The sequence below is a fragment of the Bipolaris sorokiniana genome (genome assembly GCF_000338995.1).
Source record: "Bipolaris sorokiniana ND90Pr unplaced genomic scaffold COCSAscaffold_10, whole genome shotgun sequence".
Lineage (NCBI taxonomy): Eukaryota > Fungi > Ascomycota > Dothideomycetes > Pleosporales > Pleosporaceae > Bipolaris > Bipolaris sorokiniana.
The window spans coordinates 681,024-698,000 of NW_006911904.1; the positions used below are offsets into that span (position 1 = coordinate 681,024).

At 52.7% G+C, this 16,977-nt stretch overlaps 6 protein-coding genes across 6 annotated transcripts; 4 read left to right on the forward strand and 2 right to left on the reverse strand.

The window, feature by feature from the left end:
- Positions 1–1,975: 1,975 nt before the first annotated feature.
- On the forward strand, positions 1,976–4,220 carry COCSADRAFT_146272 (uncharacterized protein; the record flags this gene model as incomplete). Its single annotated transcript, XM_007703644.1, has 3 exons — positions 1,976–2,677; positions 2,735–3,922; positions 3,985–4,220. The coding sequence occupies 3 exons, from the start codon at positions 1,976–1,978 to the stop codon at positions 4,141–4,143; spliced, it is 2,049 nt and encodes a 682-aa protein (XP_007701834.1). The 3' UTR covers positions 4,144–4,220.
- Positions 4,221–4,512: 292 nt separating this feature from the next.
- On the forward strand, positions 4,513–6,888 carry COCSADRAFT_146273 (uncharacterized protein; the record flags this gene model as incomplete). Its single annotated transcript, XM_007703645.1, has 4 exons — positions 4,513–4,725; positions 4,891–4,988; positions 5,047–6,472; positions 6,533–6,888. The coding sequence occupies 4 exons, from the start codon at positions 4,513–4,515 to the stop codon at positions 6,740–6,742; spliced, it is 1,947 nt and encodes a 648-aa protein (XP_007701835.1). The 3' UTR covers positions 6,743–6,888.
- A 720-nt stretch (positions 6,889–7,608) lies between these two features.
- On the reverse strand, positions 7,609–9,357 carry COCSADRAFT_221284 (uncharacterized protein). Its single transcript, XM_007703646.1, has 3 exons — positions 9,167–9,357; positions 8,558–9,106; positions 7,609–8,498 (listed from the first exon to the last, which is right to left on the reverse strand). The coding sequence occupies exons 1-3, from the start codon at positions 9,253–9,255 to the stop codon at positions 7,928–7,930; spliced, it is 1,209 nt and encodes a 402-aa protein (XP_007701836.1). The 5' UTR covers positions 9,256–9,357; the 3' UTR covers positions 7,609–7,927.
- A 3,250-nt stretch (positions 9,358–12,607) lies between these two features.
- Positions 12,608–14,121, forward strand: COCSADRAFT_201124 (glycoside hydrolase family 7 protein). The gene is made up of 2 exons (XM_007703647.1): positions 12,608–13,334; positions 13,384–14,121. Exons 1-2 carry the CDS (start codon positions 12,732–12,734, stop codon positions 14,050–14,052), a joined length of 1,272 nt encoding a protein of 423 aa, XP_007701837.1. The 5' UTR covers positions 12,608–12,731; the 3' UTR covers positions 14,053–14,121.
- A 325-nt stretch (positions 14,122–14,446) lies between these two features.
- On the forward strand, positions 14,447–15,263 carry COCSADRAFT_38404 (uncharacterized protein). The gene has a single exon (XM_007703422.1). The coding sequence runs from the start codon at positions 14,872–14,874 to the stop codon at positions 15,109–15,111; it is 240 nt and encodes a 79-aa protein (XP_007701612.1). The 5' UTR covers positions 14,447–14,871; the 3' UTR covers positions 15,112–15,263.
- Positions 15,264–15,367: 104 nt separating this feature from the next.
- Positions 15,368–16,973, reverse strand: COCSADRAFT_38405 (uncharacterized protein). The gene has a single exon (XM_007703423.1). The coding sequence runs from the start codon at positions 16,801–16,803 to the stop codon at positions 15,640–15,642; it is 1,164 nt and encodes a 387-aa protein (XP_007701613.1). The 5' UTR covers positions 16,804–16,973; the 3' UTR covers positions 15,368–15,639.
- Positions 16,974–16,977: the final 4 nt, after the last annotated feature.

Genomic DNA, 16,977 nt, shown 5'->3' on the forward strand with positions numbered 1-16,977 from the left:
TGCTTTTGTATTGTCAATCGGTGTGACTTCTGCTTTGTTGGGCCCCTGAGCACTTGTTATCGGTTGCCTTCATTTCCAAGTTCAAGCAATGGAGGTTGATAGATGGTAGAGAATATGCATGCTTAGTGGCTAGTTGTTGGAGTGAGGCGAATGCTGTACGCTTATCGCTAAAGCATCTCGATATGTCGTTTGTCGCAGCTAGCGCACTAAATCTGGATTTTCTTCCCCTCGTGAAAAACGTAGCAGAGGGCTGTCTAGCCACTGACGACAGCACACGATGATGAAGGAGTGCACCGCAGCAGCATGCATGGAAACCGCTACACAAAAACCTGATTGTGGAATGTTGCCACGACAAAATGTGTGCATGTGGTAGGAACGTGGCGCCCCTCCGGGACGAGGATCATAAAGGATATTAATACGGCTACTCTTTCATGTTCAAGGCGAGGAGGATGGGTTGCGTCCGGAGAAGCAAAGGAAGGCTGTGAGGCAAGGCGGCCAATACCCTGCGGAAACGTTTACTTGCGTTTCATAAGACCTCAGTAAAGGGTTGAGGTCAGGGTTAGTGGTTGCCCCAACATGTTCAGCCGTTGTTACTGTAAGCTGCGGAGCCAAGAGGATTTGCTGGAGTGGGTGTACAAGGAATGCAGCGAAATACTTGGTTTTGTCTAAATGAGGACTGGGCGTCGTCTAGTTGCAGGGGTGTCAAGAGTCTGGTCAAGCAGTACTTGGGACTCTGTGTGGGGATAAAAAGGTGGTTGGGATAGACAGTGCTGCTCCATTGTCTTTGGTAGAACTGTCTCACTCCAAACACCTTTTCCGTCCTATTTTGCTCTGAACGTTTGAGGAGTCGTTGAGAAAGCGTGCATTGGATCAAACCTTCAGTCAGTGTTTGCAGCTCATGAACAGTCTAGATAGTTCTGGCACATTGGCGGCTGACTGCACCTTGGCTTGTCGAGCAAACAACGAATTATCAGATACATCTTCATCACTTCCGCTCGTTATTTTTACTCCTTCCATGGTCTCTGAACCCGAAGCCATAGCACTACGTGAGCAAGAGATGGAGGTTTTGCAGGAGAGCGTGGCGACTCAGACGTGCGATATACCACCACAAGATCACGAAAAGCATCCGGTGGGTGTTGGACCAACGACAAAAGACGTAAAGGTAGGACGTGAAGTTGGCAAGAAGACACCTCGTAAGGGCAGGCCGTTGCACAAATCCAAACGTCAAGTGGACGCCAGCTCCTCATCCGAGACTAGCAATACCGAGAGCTCAAGCGATTCCGATCAAAGTAACGAAGACGAGAAACTCAAGGAGAAAAAGAGGCCGAAGAAGATTAAAGCGGCGATTGCACAAGCAGAAGCCAGGAAGAGGAAGAAACAGAAGCAAAAGGAGAAACTAAAGGAGAGAATGAGGAGCAAGAAGCACAAGAGCAAGAAGCACGAATCAACCGATGAGGACGAGAGCTCGGCCGACTCCTCTGAATCCGACTCTGATTCTGATTCAGAGAACGCAGTGGCAGCCACCAAAAGCCGACGCAGAGCCCGACGAACCAAGGTCGAGCGTAAGAAGAGCAGGCGTGTGCAAAGATCGAGCGACGACGATGATGACTCGGAAGCTCTATCAGCAGAGTCCAGCAGTGACCTGGGCACCGAGGATCAAAGCGCCAAACGGAAAAAGGCGAGGGTAAAGGCAAAGCGGAACAGTAGGAAGACGAAGAAGAAGCTCGACAAATATTCGTCGTCTTCGGAATCACTATCTAGCAACGACGAGGTCATTCCATTACCCGGTTCCCCGCCAGACGTTCGTGTGGTAGAGGATGACCTCGAGATACAAGTGGCGACGATCAGTGGCCTGTTACAGCGCCTCAAGGCAAAGCAGGCCTGTGTAGACGCGGCGGCTGTGTCGATTCCTAAAGTGGAGAAAACAGCGGGCAAAAGGGGGCTAGAGTTCAAGCGGGTAGACCAGGTATTTGACATGCAGATCCACGACTGGAAGCTTGTCGAAAGCAGCAGTGATCAAAAGGGTGAGTTTGACTGTATATTCACGGTGCGGCGGCGTCTCGACTGGCAAGGCAAGTACATCGAAACTCGGGTGGACATCAAATCGAAGACTCTGCGGAACACCCTCCAAGATGTGTTGAAGGACTGTAAAAGCATTAGTCTTGTCGAGAATACGCCCCAGCTGGATCCCCGCACACTGTTCCACTATTACGACGAGCTGAAGACGCATGTCAAGAAGACGCTGGAGCGGCAGCTTGGAAAAGCCAAGAGGTCGAAGGAGCGAAAGCGGTTCAAGCAGCAGGTCGCGCAGTGCAAGCTGCTGCTCAGCTATGTGGACGAGGACTTTGGAGCGACTCGTAAAGCTCTAAAGCCTATGGTCAAAGCAGGCACTATTACGTACGATCTGGTGTGGGCGCTCTTCAAGCCCAACACCATTGCCTTTACGCCTACGTATAACAACAAGGACGATGCGCGATGCTTCAGGGTGGGGACAGCGTACGAGACGGAAAACTGGCTGACGGGCATCAAGTCGTGGCGTGTTGATGGCAAGTACCTCGAGTATGACGGCAAATCGTTTGGTCTTGGGGAACACGAAGTATCGATCCCGGCGTTCAAGGGGCACAAGAAGATTACCAGTCTTGCCGCATATCCGCTCAAGTACCACAAGGATGCCAAGGTATGTTCGATTGTCAGTTTGAGGCTGGAATGAATGGGTGCTAACAGAGGAGCGCAGGGTATCAAGAAGCAGCTGATTGAGCGGGGCAAGAAATTTGTCGCACTTCAGGGCATGAACTACCGGGTCCAGAAGGGGATTGCTTATATGAAGCACAAGAACAGCATCGTGCGCTTCATTGTTAATGGTCGGGTCATGATTGATCCTGCCATGTTCCGCCGCATGAATCCAAACTACCCGCTCTCATACCTCCGGCCAGATGAGCTAGCTGACAATGAGGACGACGATGAGGACGACGATGACGAAGAATGCTGCTGCGACTCCAGTGAAGATGAAGATGATGAAGAAAAGGAAAAAATGCGCATCGTCATGTGGAAGGACAAGAGGGGCAGGAAACACCCTATCCGAGTACCACAGAGTGTCGTGGACAAGGAAATGGGTACCGGTACTGAACAGGCGCTCGACAGGGATGATGATACGACGGAGGAGCAGCGCCAGGTACTGACTGAAGAGGAGCTCATCATTGCATCGCCGGTCGTGCTGGGCTTTGCCTTTTCCGAGAAGCTTTGGCTCGAATTTTCTCTATCTGGGATTGAGGAAATCAAGTGGAACGAGGAAGCATTTTCCAGTCTGGTGCTGCCGAGTCAGATCAAGCAGAATCTCAAGGGCCTGGTGTCTTCGCATCGGTTCCACGCAGCCAAGACGATTGACGACGTGATCCAGGGCAAGGGCAAGGGCCTCAATGTGGTGCTGCATGGCCCGCCCGGGGTGGGTAAGACACTGACTGGAGAATCAATTGCCGAGTATTTGCAATGCCCTTTGTACGCAGTGTCTGCAGGGGAGCTGGGGACCAACAGCCGGGCGTTGGAGGCGGACTTGAACCGCATCATGGAGATTACGCATTCATGGGGCGCCATCCTGCTGCTGGACGAGGCGGACGTGTTTCTTGAGGCGCGGCAGCCAAACGACCTGCATCGCAACTCGCTGGTTTCGGTGTTCCTGCGGCTGACCGAGTACTACCAGGGCATCCTGTTCCTGACGACGAACAGGGTCGAGACTTTTGACGAGGCGTTCCAGTCGAGGATTCACATGGGGATTCGGTATGAAGAGCTGTCTGCACGGGCCAGGAGGGAGATCTGGCAGCAGCATGTGGGCAGGGTGGAGAGGATGAAGGGGAGCCAGGGAATGAAGGCGTTCACCGAGGCCGACTTTGACGTGCTGAGCCAGCGGGTGCTGAATGGGCGACAGGTACGTGGCGTGATGGGCGAGTTGGTGAAGGGCGTGATGAGTGTTAATTGTTTTTTGCGCAGATCAAGAACACGGTCAAGACATCGCAGGCGATTGCGGTGGCAGAGCAGAGTGCGTTTAGCATGGAGCACGTCAAGCGGGTGTTGGAGGCTGGGGAGGCATTTGACGATGATATGCGAGGGGGGAAGGGGTACCGGGATGCGATGCGGCAGTACACGTGAGGTGGTGGTGATGATGATGACGCCGATGATGTATGTGTGTAGTATGCAATGGGAGTGAGTAGCAGCCATAGCGTGTTAGCATGTAGGAGGATGCGATGCATGCACATGTTCAGGCCCGCCAAGCGAGTGGCTGGCCCCGAGTCTCCACCACGGGGCGTGCCAGCCGTTGTCTTGTGGCGGCTGGCATATCTGGGGAGCGACGAAGGACGAAAACACACTCGTGGAAACAACAACAACCGCCAGCCCTATCTTATTCCCGTGCGCCCCGTCGCCCACTCAGACACGAATCCGACATCCACACCCGCGTCACTCTGCCAGCTGCTGGCACTGGAGCCCGCTCTCGGGCCACGCCGTCCGCCGTGCTGCACAATGAAGCGCGACGATGACAACGACGGCACCATCACCATCACCAACGCCGACACCACCACCACCACCAACACCAACAGCGACGGCACCTCGCAGCCATCCTCGGCCAGCCCGGCGGCCTCGTCTGCCACCCACGGCCATGCGCCGGCCAAGAAAAAGCAGAAGCGCAACAAGCCCACGCTCAGCTGCGAAGAGTGCGTCGAGCGCAAGACAAAGGTGAGCGGCCAGCAACCACGGCCGTCTCTTCGGCGCAATTCGCCCCCCTCCCCCCACGAACACCACCACCACCTCCACCTCCATCACCTCCACATTCCCACTCTCCCGCTTCCATCCATTGCCATGCTCGCCACTCACCCATTCCAAGGCTGACGGTATCCGCAGTGCGACCGCACCAGACCCCATTGCTTGGCCTGCATCAAACGCCAGTCGCCCTGCCGCTACTCAGACATTGCCAACCTGATTGCTTCTTCTGCCGACAAGTATGTACCTATTTGCCCGTTGACTTGTCCACCCCACGCCTGCTAAGCATCTGCGCAGAGTTGGCGCCGCGCAACATGCCACGCCTCGCTCCAGGAAGACGGTCACCAAACATCCACTGCGACTTGGCAAGGACCCGCATCCCCATGCCAAGTCTATCCAGGTGCCCCCAACGCCCCTCCGGACCCAGTATCGCAGTGTGTCCTTGTCGTCATCAGGCTCGTCGCCGTTTTTGCTCTCAAACATCCCCTACTCTAACCACACGCCTGCCCCCTTCTTTGGCCTCGGCTCAGAGCATCCCTTTGCCAACTACTGGACCAGCCGTGGCGGCCTGGCAGAGGTAGTCGGCGTCCTGCCCGCAAAGGAGCAGGCCGACATCCTCGTCGACAAGTACTTTGATGCCGTCGACCCCGTCTATCCCATGGTCCACCGCAGGAACTTCTATGCCGACTATGAACGCTTCTGGTCCCTGCCCCTCGACGACAAGCATGCCGCCGACCCCGTCCTCGTCGCCCTTCACTTTGTCGTCTATGCCATGGGCACTCAGTTCATCCACACGACTGACAACCGTGAGCGCGCTCAGATCGCAGAGTTCTACATCTCAGCAGCTCAACAGGCCCTGCGCATATCCTCGTATCTCAGCCGTGCCTCGGTCAGGACGTTGCAGGCCATGGTCCTGATCGGCTACTTCTTGATGAACGACAACCATGCTTCAGATGCATGGGCCTTTGGTGGTGTCTTGGTACGACAAGCTTATGCCATGGGCCTCCACCGTGATCCGGATATCATTGCCCCTCGTTGCTCTCGAAGTGACAAGCAACAGCGTCGCAAGCTATGGCAGGCCATATTCTTCCAAGACACTTTCCTTACCGTCCTCCTCAAGCTCCCACCAACCACAGTCTTTTCAGACATACAGCCCCAGTCACTGAGCGATGACCTGGACGACTACATCCCAAATGCCTCGTCAGCCAATGGCGCCACCGATGCCGTCATCAATCCCATGAGCATCAGCAACATTGCCTCCAACTTGGATCTCTATCCTCCCTATGAGCTCTCGGACCGACGATACATCCGCTCAATGTGGCACATGGCCATTTTGGTCTCACGCACCGTCTGCATTCCACGCTCGCTGGCAACTCCCCTTACTACGTCCGTCGCCCAAAAGACGGAGCTGGTCAGCGAATACTTTGCCCTGCACAGCACGTTTCCCGTCGAGCTCACAGCATCCGACGATGCTACAATACGAGCCATGGCCGAACAAAACCCGAGAGGTCTGAGGCAAAATCTCTTTTTCCGGAGCAACTTTTGGCACTGCGTCATGGCTATCCAAGCGGACGAGAACCCCGCTGAGGGTGTATCGTGTGACGTCAAGGGTGCCCTCGACGCTGCCAGAATGGCTCTGCAGTCCTTCTTCCACTTTTGGGAATATCTCAGAATCGATGCAAGTGTCTGGTGGGTTTTCCAGCACCGCGCTTTCGAGGAAGCAGTACGTATTGCACCCATTATCAATTTCCGGCTCCACTTCGTTGCTGACTATGGCGCTTAGCTTCTCATGGCTCGTATCCTGGGTCAACAAGCCCAACCGCTTTCGCCAACCCAATCAGGCTTGCCTCCTTCGTCGGATCCCCTGCTTAAAGATGCAAAGGCTGATGCGCGGAAATGTCTTGAAATATTAGACCTGGTCGGTATTGCCCCCGAAATGCAGAAGACGCGCACCGAAGTACTCCGAACGGCTTTTGCCGATATTCTTTGGTAATGGTATATTTTCTCTTTCTTGAATATTTGGGTCATTTTGGGTTGGACAGCAACACGAAATACATATGTAACACTAGGCAAGCGTGGAGTTGATTTCTACTATACACGAATAATAATCTATCAAGGACAAGGTACAAACTACATCACACTGATCCTTGCTTGTTCTGGCTCCCGGGATACTTTGGTACAAACATGTGGCCTGGCGCATGTGCTCCCCCACGTTTTTTCCGAAGTTCCGAGTACTTACCACTGGTCTTCTTGGCAATCGATGTGGACCAGGGTCTTTCTCAGCCTTGTACCTGGACACTCGTTACATGGGCATAGTAGTGTGTCGAGCCAGAGTCTGGATTTTTTGTTCAAGACATGGAATGCTTGACGAGAATTTGCAGCAATCTAAATGCATCAAATTGAGCCAACGACACGAAATCAATCCGAATGCAGATGATGGTTGATGAAGACGATCAGGCCATAGCTTTTTCTTCTATCAAGCATACCCACTTCCCGCTCTTTCCGACTCTTTTTCTCTATTGCTGTCTCCTTTCTCCATAATCATGCGCCGGCTAGCTGCGCTTCAGTGGCGCTAAATAGCTCTCCTCTCCACACAAACTACGTACGCAACTACTCAGCTCCAGACCAATATCCGCCAATCGGGCACTTGCGGCATTACGCGCACCCCAGACACTTGACCAACTTGAACACATGAAATATCGAGACGAGTTGCTCAAGTTGGGTCTATGTCTCCACACGTCCGAGTCAAACACCGTCTCGTCCTGTCGAGATGATCCACATGGCGCCCACCCGCATGCTACACCTTCCTGCGGCTGATGTTGCCTTGACGTAGCACGACAATCATCCGACTGCTGACTCAGACCATAAGCGAACGCTGGCTTGACTAGTTTAGCCACCCGGGAGCCGATCAAGCAATAGGCGAGCCTATCGCCTCATCTTTACCCATCCTCAACCAGTGACCACACACATTGGCGCCGTCTTTGAATACGAGTATCCTCTAGGGAAAAAAAAGAAAAGTGAAGCATGGATATGTCTTATATCGTAGCCTGGGCAAAGAGGAAGCGTGAGAGCGCGTGTCAGAGGCTTGCAGTAGCTAAAAGGGAGGGGAGAGAGAGAGGGTTGAGAATGGCAGTGGTGAATGTTCGACCCACGGATTAAGATTATACAAGGCCTCCAACTAAAAACGCTCGTGTACATGGGCCTTTGGTGCTTTTCCAGACTCTTTGCTATCGACAGTCGACTGGCTGGAGCCCCCAGGGCTGCCTCTCCGATTTTGTTTCTGTCCATGCTTCCGACTCCTATCCATTGAAGCTCGCGCAGCTTGCTCATCCAGAACGGTAGATGTAATGTATCCCGGAAGTCCTTGTTGCTGCTGCCATGCTTCTGACGGCATGCTCGAGCCAAGGAATCTTTCCTCGTCCGACTCTTTGCTTTCTCGCCGTGCCCGTGATGTGGTAATGGTAATGGACTTTTGAATCGAAGGCTTAATCACACTGAGCTGATGGCCAGACTGTTCTTGTCCTGATTTGAGTGAAGGCTTGCTCCACGGCATGGCTGAGGCTGATCGGGTAATTTCAAACGCCTGCTTCAATAGTGGTCGGAGCGTCGCAATTGATCCAGCTGATATACCAAGGCCTACTTCAATAGTGCTCCAAATCGCGAAGTCAGTTGTCCGGAAGAGGAAGTCGCCTTTGTATCCCTTGATCGTTGTCGTGTACGGCAAGCGAATAATGGTCGCTGTAGAACCACTGTTTATACATGTCAGGCGGCTATTGAGGGGAAGGAATGTGACCAAAGTGCTACTTACATGGCCGCCAAGGCAATGACTGAGGCTACAACCACCTTCATACGCTTCTTCATGTGCAGACCCTGGACGATAAGTACTGGAAGAATGGCAAAGACCCAGTCGGCAAAGGCGTTGAGCCCAGAGACCACAAAGGTAAAGTTCATGACCAATGCTGGAGAGAGGCAGGAGCCGACGGCGTTCGGATTGAGATCCCACCAATATGAAATGGGCTTGCACTGGAAGATGACAACGGACGTGTATGCGATTCCCACGAGGCCAGACACGACCATGATGAGACGGATGATCCAGATGTGAAGCGGCACAATGGTGATGCGTAGCAAGAAGAAGCCGACGGAGATTTTGAGCATACATGTCGACAGCGTGTAGAAGATTTCGCAGAAGAACCAAAAGTGAAGAGCCGTCTGGGCGCTCTCGTCGGTAAGGTGTATGCGGCGCACACCAGATCCGTTGATGGCGCCACCAATCTGTGATATCAGGTATCCCGTGAAAAAGAGCAGCGTGACGACCATTGTGTAGTCGTCAATGCCAAAGCCCTTGACCATGTGGACGCTACAGTCAGGAAGGTCAGTTACACGCCTGGTGGAGTCAAGTGATCAGGCGACTTCTTACCGTACAAAGCATCGAAGACCGACAGTAAGCCATGACAAGAGCAAGAAGGTAATGCCTATGGCCAAGATCTCTCCACTGCGATCCTTCATCGTGAGATGATGGGGTATGAGGGTATCAAATTGGAAAGCAGTGATATCTGGGGAGGGAAAAGCAAACAGTCAAACCAAAACACCGACGAGTTGGGAGCACAATGTATGCAGTGGATATGTTCTCCTCTCCGGCGATCTTGCCTCACAAAGATGCCGACACTTGAGCCTAACCCGTGTTGCAGTCTGCTTTGGCCCATTCTAACGCTAGAATCTTGTGAGCAACAAGACCGACCCTCTTACTGGAACCCTTGCAGCGGTAGTTGAGACAGGGCCGGGCGATGAAGCCAAGATTTCCGTGGGGCAATCTTCTGCTTCCATACATAAGACCCTCCAACTGGAAGATCGGCAACGTGCAAAGTGGAGCATTTCAACAGGCTGTCTGTGGCCGGAACAAGTCAGCGAAGGGAAAAAAAACTCGGACCAAGCCAGTCAGTGTAGGAGTTCATTTGATGAGGGGCTCCACTCGCTCGGAAAAGATGAAGTGGATAGGGCTAAACAGCAACATGCTCGTGCGCCCTTTTTTAGCCCTGGGCGCGGCAAAGGGCCCGACCAGTTGGCGACGCTCGTGTTTGGGACGGGCGCTGGTTCTGAAAAGAGAAAGCAAGGGTTTGCCGCGGACCTTGGTGGTTGCCACTCAAGGTCAAAGGGGCAGGCGATCCCAGCGGAAGGAAGATGGATGCCGTCTGTGTCTCTCCTATCTCGCGAAGGAACGAGAAGCCGGGACTGGGTCCAAATGCCGTGTCTTGGACAGCTCCGTCGTTGCCGCTTCATGAGCCACTTCGCGATCTGATAGTCGCAATGTCATCACGTCCATGCTCGACCTGTCGTCCAAATGCGCAGCCTTGCCCGTGCCGAGGGTCTCTGTTTTTGGCAAATTCGTCATTGCAACAGTGTGGAAGCGTGCTTGCGCTCTCATGCTCATGTTGACTAGGTACGCTTTCCGAGGTGGCGTAGGACACAGCCATTAGGACAAAATATCCACCCCCGCACCGCCATGCAACCTTGACCGGCCGCTCGTTGGGTAGTCTGCCAACCGGCGTCGAATGCGCATATTGCATCTGCTGGCGCTGGTGGCCATGCAGCGCAGACTACACCGTCAAGTGGGCCTCGAGGGGGCGGCTGTCGAGCGTTCCTTGCGTCTACTGCACGGGATGCACGGGAGCCACGGTATCCATGTTCCGCTCCCCTCCACCAGTCCTGCTGTCATCGAGCATGCTTTAGCCCTCCCCCGCCAGACAGCGGCACAGCAATTGGTAAAATCAACCTGCAGCGGGCATGCAAGCAACTCCTTGTTGGGGCAACTAGAGATTCAGTAGGGCTCTCCTTGTGCCGCACGGTTTGCTGCCAATACTTGCCGTGAGGGCAGAGGATCCAGTATGTACCTACATATACATATGTAGTTACATGCAGTATACAAACACCGGTAAATCAAATCATGGCAAACCCCACAATCACGATTCAACAACTCCTTTCCCTGGCAAATATGCATGGCGCAATCTTTCTGGAATCCCAAGGTAGATCCCTCGTATCTACAGTTCGAACGTGTATACAACATAGGTTCGTTCAGGGGCGCGTTTGCCAAACCTGTCTTGAACCCCCATGCGAACGGAAACCCGACAAGACCAGTCCGGCTCTACTGCGGCGAAACCACACCTGTCGAGGTTTCACCATACCCAGTAGGTCCACATGTCTCAATTCCTCGACGCGGAGACATGCCCAGAAAAAGCACCAACGGTCAGACGCTAGCATAATATTACGCGTAGCTATTCTGTGCCGCCTCCCGCTCTGTTTCATGCCAACTGCAAGCGAAAAGAAGAAAAAAACGCTCATCAGTTGTGAGACTCAAGGCGATGTGAGCACCGAGGCTCTGCCATCAACTTCGCCACAGCTTGGGTTGCTATACGAGGGTCCACCAGTGCAAATTCTGGCCAAGGGGGACTGGGGCAAGCATGCTGACTGTCACTGCGCACGACTGTTGCGTCGATGGCAATCATAAAACGCAGCTTGCCGTGACTCGCCTAATCATCCAAAGTTCCAGTCCCGTCTGGTCCCGGGATTGACTGCATCGCGATGGGATAGCCATACAACAGCTGCTATTGACCCTTTATCATAACTGGGAAGTTGGTAGAATGTCTTTGCTGCACTCTCATGTCGCCGACTATGACAAGATGCATGAGCTGATCATTGTTGGATTCGACTGATCGCCAATTGGACCCATACTACGAGACGCAACCTGTCGCTTCATTCGTAGGTTGTTCTCTCGACTCTCCGCTGGAACATATCGCCATGTAATGGTCCCTGGTGGTGGATTAGTATCGAATTCTGCCTTCACCAGATCACGCGACCTTACCTCAGTTCCAGCCCTTATCTCGACATCCTAGGAATAACTGCGCAGGATGAGTGTACTTTACATTTCTCCTGCCTGAACTGGCGAACTCATTGCATGAAACATGCGGGGTGACAATGAAGAAATTCTTGGATTATAGGCATTATATGTTGAGCTTCGGGTCTTTGCCTTGGTTTAGGTCGAATTGGTCATCCGGAAATGGACGCCTGACAATTCCATCTGCCAGGTGTGATATGGAGGTGAATATATGCAACCATCGCTTCTGCATCGGAACGAACCTATCATGCAAACTTGTTCTGGACGAGGGTCTGCAGGAGTGGTGACATGTCGCATGAACTGCTACTACCCATCCTTCGGCATGTGTAAGTGAGTGCACGTGAACTTCGGGATCCTGTTCCGGTTGTCGATCACATTTCCAGCGCATAGACGGAACTGCTTGTCAACACTGCTTATCTGATTGAACTCTGTTTTGTCAAATAAATTGCGCTAGTTCCACGTGGAATACCAATTGCGAATTTTTGAGAAGGGATTTGGTGAGGATAAAAGAAACTGAGGGGCACTACGTTTATAACTACTTACAGGACAATACACAAGAGCAGGTCTCGAAACGCCATAAACGCATTGTTAATGATCCTTCTAGCAGCGCAACGGCGAAGTGTATGAATGGCCTATCCCATCTCAGAACAAGCGCAATCAAAGGCCGGGAAAACATCCGGTCTGAACGCGCCAATGCGGGGCCCCGCAATCAAAATTCATCTATTCGGACACTACTAACGCTACAAAATAGGAGAATAGGCTTTCCATGCAAAGCTCATCTCTTGGCCGCTTTTTTAGTTTTCAACATGTCTACAGCGGTCTGAAACAGCGCACGGTGTGAAGATGAGGCTCGCACACTCGCTCGGCCAATAAACATCACGCCTGATTGCACCGAGAGACCTCACCATTAAGGTCTCGGTGGTATCCCGGGTCCATATTCACATTTGATGAAGAAGTGCGAGGAAGCGTCCCCGTCAGACGAGACCGTGCTCCCACGAGGCGGTATAAGTATGGTGTTGATTCAATCGAAACAGTTCCCCAATCGCTTCTTTTCTTGATCCAGCGGAACCACTCCCTCTTGAAACGCTTAAACATGTCACTTTCTTCAGTCGTCGCGGCAACCCTGTTGGGCTTGGCCACTGCCCAAATAGTGGGAACTATACCAGAAGTACACCCAAAGTTGACGACGTGGAAATGCACAAAGGCTGGTGGATGCAAGGCGCTAGACACAGCCATTGTCGTCGACTCACTACGCCACAACATTCACCTGAAGAACGACACGAGTGTGAGCTGCGGTGATGAATACACTGCGCTCAACACGGCGCTCTGCCCAGACAAGAAGACTTGCGCCCAGAATTGCGTAATTGATGGCATCGAGGATTACTCCACTCAAGCAATTTTCACGGACAACGACAAGCTTCGCCTAGACATGTATAATCCAAAGGGCGAATATATGAGCCCTAGGGTGTATTTGCTAGCCGAGGATAAACAAAACTACGAGATGCTGCAATTGACGGGCAATGAGCTATCCTTTGACGTCGACATGTCGAAGCTACCCTGTGGCATGAACAGTGCTCTGTACCTTAGCGAGATGGAAGCTGATGGTGGGCGGTCCGAATACAATACCGGAGGTGCGCCTCAGGGTAGCGGGTACTGCGATGCCCAGTGTTTTGTCAAACCATTTTTGAACGGCGAGGTAAGCTCACTTGCTTATTGGTGTTGAACAAAAAACTGACTGTACACAGGCCAACGCCAATGGCGAGGGCGCCTGCTGCAACGAAATGGATATCTGGGAGGCCAACAGTTATGCCAACCAGATCGCCCCCCACACCTGCGCCAAGCCAGGTATCTTTGCATGCACGGGCAATGACTGCGGCAGTGCTGGACTCTGCGACAAGGCCGGATGCGGTGACAACCCGTATAAGGACCGTAACGACAAGGAATATTACGGACCGGGTCTCAAGGTCGATACCAACAGGCCATTCACCGTTGTCACCCAGTTCCCCGCCAAGGACGGCGTGCTCCAGGCCATTGTCCGCAAGTACGTCCAAGATGGTGTGGTCATTGAAAACGCCATGCGCAACCTCACTGCTGAAGAAGCAGTCATGGACCAGGCGTGGTGCGATAGGCAGGGAAAAACCTCTGCCTACAACAGGCTCGGCGGCCACAAGACCATGGGTGAGGCTCTGGAACGCGGTATGGTTCTAGCATTGAGCATCTGGTGGGACAAGAGCGGAGGCATGCAGTGGCTTGACAGCGGATCCAGCGGGCCTTGCAATGCCACCGAGGGCTTCCCAGATGTCATCCAGTCGAAGGTCAAGAACCCCACTGTTACCTTTAGCCAGGTCAAGTGGGGTGAGATTGACTCGACGTATGGAGCTTCGAATGCGACAACCAAGTACTGGAAGGCTTAGAGCGTGGTGGCTTTGTATATATTAGATGATAGATGTGTATATGTACGTTTTCAAATAGAGACGCGTGGGAATACCTTGAGTCGCGCAGATGACTTTGCAATAGTTGTCATACCGCAGATGAAACGCAGCAACCGTTGGGAAAAACCATGTCAGCAGAACGTATGAGTCCTCACCTCATGAATCGCAAACTTTCATTCCAGCACCGGTCACTTCAACGGCTGACCGGCCAGCCAGCAAAGCATGTCGCAATAGCAGACGCGAGCAATACGAATGCAGCTTACAAAGCCCCTCCACCTTACAAAGCCACACCCACTTTGTCGTCCGTATACGGAAACCACTAGTCCCCATTCCCATCACCGGTGACGCCCTTTGACTCAAACACCACTCAACCTGCAAACCTGACCTTTTCCAGCAAGAACAAGCGTTACGCCCTTTGCTTGTACATGTGTAGAACCGCCACAAGATGACTCAACCGTCTTGCCGTGCGCAGACATTGGAGAGAATGCCTGGGAGCCTGGGGGGGGAGGCACATGAGTCGGTGCGATGGGGCAGCGCGGTGTATTGCGTTGCTGTTGAATTGGTCAACAAGAGTTATATCGCTAAGCCGAGGGTTGGGGATGGAGAAGGGTATAAAGATTGGGGGATGCAATCCAGCAGTTGAGGCATCAAATCAATTGGAACATCCTCATTTTATATATATATATCATTATCAAAGTTACGACATACGCCTACTTCTATTGTCATTCCAAAGGCAACACATCACGGGATTGGCATTGCCGATTTTATAAATATCGGAATACGGAATTCAGAATACTCAACATGTCGTCTACACGCTCCACATCCACATCTACACCGGAAAAAGATACAATGTCGATAACATCATCGTCGACAATGACGAGTACGAAATCGCTTCTTCGGTCGCTACTTCCGTCGAAGCGGGATAGCTCGGCGACAAAGACGGAAGCTGCAAGGTCAAAAGCTACAGAGACGCCGGCGGAGAAAGTGGAGAGGAAGTTGACAAAGGCGGAGGCTTTGCATGATTGGGCGTTGTATCGGTAGAAAGAAAGGAGTACAGGAAGTGATAAAAGAGAGAGATGACGCGATGAAGATAGATGCAGTTACTAGATTAGTTCTGGTGCAGATATCCTGGGGTCTGAGGACCCCGATCGATTTCTTTGTTTGTTTGGACCTTGGGCGTAATGTACTATGCCTCTTTTCTATTTGCTGCTGTGCAGTTTGGCTTTGGTCTCAGCGCAGCCATGGCAGATAGAGATGGTTGATAGGAGACGATATTGCATCATAGTTTGATGGTAGAGAGGAATTGAATCAAGTTATTCGTTTTTTTATTATCATCCTAACAGTCTGATTCAAGATCAAGTGAAAGACTGAAGCAGCTCGCATATACAAATTTCATGCCAGGGGGATAGAGAATAAAGCAGATGCGCATAAGCGTGTCAAGAAATAATAAATTGCGCACAAAGCTGTGACAACAAGGTCACTGTGCGCTTCATTTAGTTACTTTTATCTATCATGTGTGAATCATAACATCATCTAAGCAGGGTATTATCATCCTGCCAGTGGGCAGCTCTATACCTCCTTCTTGGGGACACCACCTGGTAACGTCTGTACCTTTTCCTGGAAAAGCTTCTCAGCGCCTTGCCATACAGGGGTTGTGGCGCGATCCTTGAGGGCCATCAAGCTAGGCAGTAGGGCATTGCTGAAGGCTTCTGATGACTCGCGGGGAAGTGCGGATGGAAGATGGTCAATGGAGATGACGGAGAGTCTAGGGCCGTTGCCTTCGACGGGCACTTCAACCGTAGGCTTGTCAAAGGTTGTGTTGATGTCGTAGATGGGGATAGGGTTGTGGGGGTTGGTGGTGTCGCAGGAAACATCGCATACGACGCTTAGCTTGCGGTTTGGCGACTTAAGGCTCTCCTTGCTGACAAAGGGAGGAATGGGCTTGGAGAGGTAGATGCAATTGACGAAAATGTCCGACTCGATGATCTCGGGGTAGGGGCCGTCACGCTCCTTAGTCTCAGCCAGATCCCATTTCTTGACTTCCGAGCATCCAATTTTTTCAAGAAGGTCGACGGCACCCGAGCCGCAGCGACCCAGGGCACCAAGAACCAAACTGCTGGGCTTGCGGCCCGCGACCTTTTCACCGGCAGCGACATCGTCCTTGAGCTGAGCGATCAGCTCGTCCTCGTTGTTGTAGTAACCGCGGCCGTCGGTGAATGCGTCGAGGCCGGGGAGGGGCTCGCCATTGGGGTGGGTGAGCTGCCAGGCCCACGTCTTGATGGCAAGGGCGGCGCCAACAAAGCCAGCATGGTATCCAAAGGCAGCAACACGCCTGCCCGACTCGTCCTGTAGAAACTCGAGGTCGTAGAGAGTACCACCACCGCGGGGGAAGCGAGCGAGGACGTTCTCCCAGCCGCCTTGTTGCTTGTAGCAGTGTGCAAAGTGGACGAATGTGTGCTCAAGAGGAAATGAGTCCTCAGGCAGTTCCTTGAGACCAAGTATGATGTGGTCCTTGGGCGCTGTCTTGTATGCGCCCTCTTCAATGAGTGTTGCGCCGGCTTGCTCAAACTCTTCGTCGGCGAAGATGCGGGCGTAGTTGGGGTCCTTGGGTGAACGCTCGACAAGGACAGGGTAGCCGGCATCGAGCAGCTTCTTGGCTGTGGTGGGCGTGAGGCATGAGCGATGCTCGAGTGGCTTGGCCTCTGCGCGGGCGTGGAGGGTTGGGAATGCCATTTTGGAGGTGGTGACTGTTATTGTTGTAGTAATGGTGTTCAATTGCAAGCCGACCGTCTTATAAAATACAATGCGACGGACTTCGGAGTGTGGAGCAGGGAGTGCCGGACTAAAGCAGCCCACTATGACTCCATGTTCTGTTTTGCCCGGCGCCCAAGTTTCGAGCTCCGAGAA